Below are 6,257 nucleotides of genomic sequence, written 5' to 3' on the forward strand. Positions count from 1 at the left end.
ATTTGTATTCATATTGCATCTTTTTACAGATGATGTGATTGTCTTAGCTTCTTCAAGCCATGACATCCAGCTGGCACTGGGGCAGTTTGCAGTGAGGCTCTCAGTCATTCAAGGAGGCTCAGAGGAGAGCCACTACCATTCCATATCAAAAGCAGCCAGCTGAAGTGGTTCAGACATCCGACTAGGATGCCTCCGGGATATCTCGTGGGTGAGGTGTTTCATGCATGTCTGCCACAGGGCTCACTATAGACCGGTGAGATTATTCCTCTCAGATGGCTTGGGAATCCTCTGTGCCCCTCAGAAAGAGATGGAGGGAGTAGCTGGGGATGGGGAGGTCAGGGCATCCCTTCTTAGATTGCTGCTCCTGCAACCTGGAGAAAGCAGCAGAAAATGAATGGATGGGTGGATGGATTTTCTTTCTTTGATAACTATTTTTTTGTTAAAGCTGTGACAAAAGTAAAAAAAAAAAATACATGAGTGTATTTCCTTTCCTTTTGTATTTCCAGTAAAAGCCCTGGATAATAATAGCAAACAAGAGATTTTCTGGTGTGTGTGTGTGTGTGTGTGTGTGTGTGTGTGTGTGTGTGTGTGTGTGTGTGTGTGTGTGTGTGTGTGTGTGTGTGTGAGGGGGGAGTAAATTAAATCACTTTCACACAGAGAGCTTTGGTCAGACAGCTGCCAGAGCTCCACAGCCTCTCAGCTTCTTTCTCCTCTCTGATAATGGAGAGCCTTTATGGACAAGACCTCTGCTTTCCACAGCTCCTCAACACCTCCTGTAGGAAGTCACTGCACCATGGTAATCAAACCATTTTCCTTTACATCCTGCTTTCCTGCATCTCTCTGCTCACTGTGACTCTTAACCTGCTGGTCATCGTTTCTATCTCCCACTTCAGGTGAGAAAGTGAAACTTCATGTATTGTTTTACTTTGAGCATGCTTGAATTGTATAGAGAACTTATAGCTCTTTTGTGAATGAACAGATGATGTGTTAAATGAATGTGAACTAAACATTGTTCTAACTAACTGTATTAATGAAATTACTGTTATATTCTGACAACCTCCTCTCAGACACAAATGAATGTGAAATGTAGAATTAAAGATTTGCTTTACTTTATTGTATTCTATTGTTCTACTGGAATCGGACCTATGCTGTTTATTTACAGAATGCTGTAGATTATATTTTTTGCTTTTCACAATTGGTACTGGTTCATTAATACCATGTTATATGTCAATTTTCTTTCTTTTTTTTCTTGGCAGGCAGCTTCACAGCCAAACCAACTTCATCCTTCTCTCTCTGGCTGTCTCGGACTTCCTTGTTGGCCTCCTTTTGATGCCACCTCGAATCCTCCTTTTAGGGGGTTGCTGGTTTTGGGGGAACTTTATTTGTGGAGTGTTTTACTATGCCTCTTTCATCCTCACATCTGCCTCAGTAGGACACATGGTCCTTATTTCACTTGACCGATATGTAGCCATTTGTGACCCTTTGTGTTACCCTACCATAGTTACTCAAAGGAGAGTTCAGATCTTTGTTTGTCTGTGTTGGGCCTGTTCACTGCTCTATAATGGCATGATACTAAACAGCTTTCTGAAACAGCCAGACAGATATAATTCTTGCCATGGGGAGTGCATAGTTGTAATTAACTTCGTAACTGGTGCTTCTGATATTGTAATTACCTTTATTGGCCCCATAGCTGTCATTATATTTCTGTACATGAAAGTATTTGTGGTGGCTGTGTCTCAGGCTCGGGCCATGAGATCTCAAATTGCATTTGTCTCTTCACGGGCTTCAGTTCATGTTACCATTAAAAAGTCTGAGAGAAAAGCAGCTACAACTATTGGTGTCATTGTGGTTGTGTTTCTGATATGTTTCTGTCCTTATTTTTATCCCTCCCTTGTGGGCCAGGACACATCAACCAGTGTGGAATTTTCAGTTTTTGGGGTCTGGTTACTTTATTGTAACTCCTGTCTAAATCCACTGATTTATGCTTTTTTCTATCCCTGGTTTAGGAGAACTGTTAAACTAATAGTTACACTGCAAATTCTGCAGCCTGATTCCTGTTATGCCAACATACTGTATTGTAGAGACAATTGTACACTGACAAAGACTCACAGGAAAAGTCATGCCAACCCTTAATCCATCTGTTGTCAAGCACAAAGGGCAAAATATGAAAAAACAAGCTAACAGTGATGTGACCTCTTTTTCACTTGAAAAATGAAAAACAGTATAAATTGTCTGTAATAATGCATTTCTTTGTAAAATTTAGAAAATTATGTAATTCTTTGGGTCATAAATCCAACCACCTACCATTACCTGAGCTTTTATGCAGACATTATTAGAATCTGTCTAACTTTTCTAAGCAAACTCAGTCGCATAAAAGATGATTATATTGTATTCATGTGGTTGTATTTTCTCACGTTGGTAAAGCATGACTAAAGAAAAGAGACTGTTTCAAGTTGTTCTGTTTTTTGTTTTTTTTATCCAAAATTAAAAGACAATTACCATATTTAAACTTTGGGCACTGATGCCATTTTTAAAGGTATGTTATACACTAAATCAATAATGTTATTACATAATCTATTGGTTTTATGATAGTAAATAGTGAGAGATTTTTTTAGGAATTATTTCTAATCCATTGTCAAACATAAGTTGCTCAAGTGCACATGAAAAAATCTATGAAGAGATGAGGAATGGAAAATAAATTAAATAACTTAAATTAAATAACACGAAAAGTCAGATTCTTGGTATCCAAAGTCTAGACTTTGTTGCTGACAATAAAATATTATATTTTGTTCCCCTGATACTTTTATATGAACTAATAAGCAAATAATAAATAGAAAACATTAAATAAATTTTTTTAAAAATCAGTGCTGTGTGAAACACAGAATGCAGCCAGGTTACAACTTATTTCACATCCTACAAGGCAAAATCTCACTGAAATTTAAAAGGCCTTAAACATTTTAATGATCAACTCAACTTGAAGGAATACATTAGGTCTTACACTATTGTGTACTCAGTGACACTACAGTACTGAACATGAGTATTCCCTAGTTCCCTAGAATTAAATAAAAATGTGTGGTATTTTATCTGAAATTAGCACGGTGGCGCAGTGGTTAGCACTGCTGCCTCACAGTTAAAATACCATCTGGAAGGCCTGGGTTTGATTCCACCTTGGCCCAGGCCTCTCCCTCTCTCTGTGTGGAGTTTGCATGTTCTCCCTGTGCTTGCGTGGGTTTCCTCCGGGTACTCTGGTTTCCTCCCACATTCCAAAGACATGCACTTACTGGGGTTAGGTTAATTGGCTAATCTAAATTGCCCATAGGTGTGAATGAGAGCATGAATGTGAGTGTGAAAGGTTGTCTGTCCCTCTGTGTTGGCCCTGCAACAGGCTGGCGACTTGTTCAGGGTGTACCCTTCCTCTTGCCCTATGACAGCTGGGATAGGATCCAGCCCCCCCGCGACCCTTAACAGGATGTGCGGAAGCGAATGGATGGATGGATGGATGGATGGATTACAATGTAATGTTATTTACCCACAAATGCTTACCAATACATATACATAACAAGGGGACAATAATTCAAGTTTTTATGGGGAAGAATAATTACACTGTTAGTCATTTAAGTGGTGAATAACTTCAGGTAGTTTACAGGAAAGAAACAAATTACACTAAATAATCTGGAGTAAATGGACTAGTTTTTATGAAGTGCTTTCCTACTCTAGTTGAGTGCTCACAGTGCTTTATACAACACATTTGCATTTATCCATTTACATACATACATTCATAGCACTTTTTTCTAAATCAAATTTCTTTCAATCTAACATTCACACACATTCATACTCCGTATTATGGAGTGGCTTAACCTCACAGTTTTATTTTATTTAAGCCATTCTGTCATTTCATAAACAAGCATACGCAATGAGATTCAGAAGCGCTACTCAAACAGCTGCTCTTGCAGTCAAAAAAGATAAGTACTAAATAAAGAAATAGAATAAGTAAAAGAAAATGAAGTGCACACAAAACAGTAAATAGTAAAATAAATATTAAAATTAAATGCAAAATCCACAATCAAACCCCCCACCACACACACACATACACATACATGCACTGAATACTACTTATTTCACACTTTTTTCTCTTCAATTCACTGTTTATTAAATCCTAAATAAATCCTAAATAAAATGCAGACAGTAGACGAGATAGTGACAATATAAACAATGCACTTATCTATAAATCGTTGTACCATTTTTTCCCCTCCCATAATCGCCCTTGTCTCAGTGAGCAGGTAGAACAAAAAATAAAACAAAAACAAACAAAAACAATTGCTGTATCTTTTTTTATGAACCACCAGCAACTGAGTTTCTCCCATCTGAATTTAAGAATGGTTCCCACACACTCTCATACACGTCTAGATGTCCGTTTATCTTATGGATCAGCCATTCATAAGAGGCGGTCTCTGATAAAACCATATATGATGGTAGTCCAGTAGCATTCTCTTCAGATAATTCCTGGAGGGTTAACGTTCCAAAAAGCTCTTCAGCTGCCTTTAGGTCAAATTGACCTTCTTGAGTATATAGATTTTTGTAGAAAGCTTTAATTACTATATTAATTTCTTGCTGACTATTAACTACATTCCCAACTCAAGTTTTTATGGCATATATAATATTGCACAGAGATGTGGGTGTTGCACAGTTACAGTGGGTGAGTGTGTGAGTTCAGGGTGGTGATTGCTCTGGTGAAGAAACTGTTCTTGAGTCTGTTTGTTCTGGCTTTGATGCTCCTGTAGCTCCTGCCAGAGGGCAGCAGGTCAAACAGGTCAAAGCCAGGGTGTGAGCTGTCCTTGATGATGTTCCTGGCTCTGCTGATGCAGCGGGAGGTGTAGATGTCCATCAGGGAGGGGAGAGGGCAGCCAACGATTCTTTGTGCTGTCTTGACTACCCTCTGAATCCTCCCCCTGTCTGCCTCAGTGCAGCTGCCGTACCATACTGTGATACAGTACATCAGCAGGCTCTCAGTGGATGAGCAGTAGAAGGTCAGCAGCAGGTTTGAGTCCAAGTTGTTCTTCCTGAGGACCCTCAGGAAGTGAAGTCACTGCTGAGCCTTCTTGATAACAGCTGTGATGTTATCTGACCAAGAGAGATCAGCTGAGATGAGGACACCAAGAAACCTGAAGGTGTGGACCCTCTCCATACGCTCGCCCTTGATGTAGAGGGGGGCTGGGTCAGTCCTGTGTTTCCTCAAGTCCATGATGATTTCTTTGGTTTTCATGGTGTTCAGTGCAGGTTGTTCTCTGAACACCAGGCTGTCAGCTTCAGGACCTCCTCTCTGTAGGCTGCCTCATCTCCCCTCGAGATGAGTCTGACCACTGTGGTGTCGTCAGCAAATTTGGTGATGAGGTTGTTATTGTGGGCCAGACTGCAGTCATGGGTGTGGAGGCAGTACAGGAGGGGGCTCAGCACACAGCCCTGTGGGGAGTCAGTGCTCAGTGTGCAGGTGGAGGAGAGATGGGGGCCAAGTCTCACAGTCTCATACCAGTCAGGGTGGGATCTTAAAGTGGAGGTAGGTAACTAAAAGCCGGAGTGTGGTATTGTAGGAGGGATATTCCCTGTGAGGTCATTTGTTTTACGCCCCTTTGCCTTGTCTCCCTTTCGCAGATCACCAAGCTGCTGCTTTGCCGGTGTGGATTTTGGCTGGTCAAGTCGAAGCCACTATATTGATGACCAGGTGGTGGACACCAGAGGTGAAGGCAGGCATCAAGCTGATGGAGTCCTATTGGGCTTGGTAAGCCTGTGGGCTTCCAGGGGGATCTGACAGGTACCGTCAGACCAAGAAGAATGAAAGAATGCAGCTCGGGTAGTGGCTGTAGCAAAAATTCAGGTGTGGGAGGAGTTTGGTGAGGCCATAGAAAACAAATTTCAAATGGCCTCAAAGTGATTCTGGCAAACCATCAGGAGAAAAGTGGTGCTTTACTCACTGACTTCAACTGAGGCTTTAGTCATGTAGTGGAAGGAATACTTCGAGGACCTCCTCAATCCTACTGATATGCCTTCTGTAGTGGAAGCAGAGCCTTGGGATGAGAGGGATGACTCCCAACACTGGGAGTGAGGTCACTGAGGTGGTTAAACAACTCCTTGATTCCAGGGCCCCTTTGGTGGATGAGATTCATCATGAGTTCCTAAAAGCTCTGGATGGTGTAGGGCTGTCTTGTTTGACACACCTCTGCAAAGTCGTGTGGAAACATGAGGCGGTGCCACTAGATTGA

The 6,257-nt window shown here is 41.2% G+C and overlaps 1 protein-coding gene across 1 annotated transcript; it reads left to right on the forward strand.

The window, feature by feature from the left end:
- The first annotated feature begins 720 nt into the window (after positions 1–720).
- On the forward strand, positions 721–6,257 carry LOC115776650 (trace amine-associated receptor 13c-like). Its single transcript, XM_030724373.1, has 4 exons — positions 721–893; positions 1,257–2,072; positions 5,650–5,776; positions 6,051–6,257. Exons 1-4 carry the CDS (start codon positions 721–723, stop codon positions 6,255–6,257), a joined length of 1,323 nt encoding a protein of 440 aa, XP_030580233.1.

This window comes from Archocentrus centrarchus, unplaced genomic scaffold (assembly GCF_007364275.1).
Source record: "Archocentrus centrarchus isolate MPI-CPG fArcCen1 unplaced genomic scaffold, fArcCen1 scaffold_36_ctg1, whole genome shotgun sequence".
Taxonomy (NCBI): Eukaryota; Metazoa; Chordata; class Actinopteri; order Cichliformes; family Cichlidae; genus Archocentrus; species Archocentrus centrarchus.

Bases quoted from the DNA above. Each gene is read 5' to 3' on its own strand.
- LOC115776650 (XM_030724373.1), top strand. From the start codon at position 721: ATGGAGAGCCTTTATGGACAAGACCTCTGCTTTCCACAGCTCCTCAAC. The intron at 2,073-5,649 runs GTATTGTAGAGA...TCCCTTTCGCAG, and splicing joins TCCTGTTATGCCAACATACT to ATCACCAAGCTGCTGCTTTG. The intron at 5,777-6,050 runs GTAAGCCTGTGG...TGCCTTCTGTAG, and splicing joins ATGGAGTCCTATTGGGCTTG to TGGAAGCAGAGCCTTGGGAT.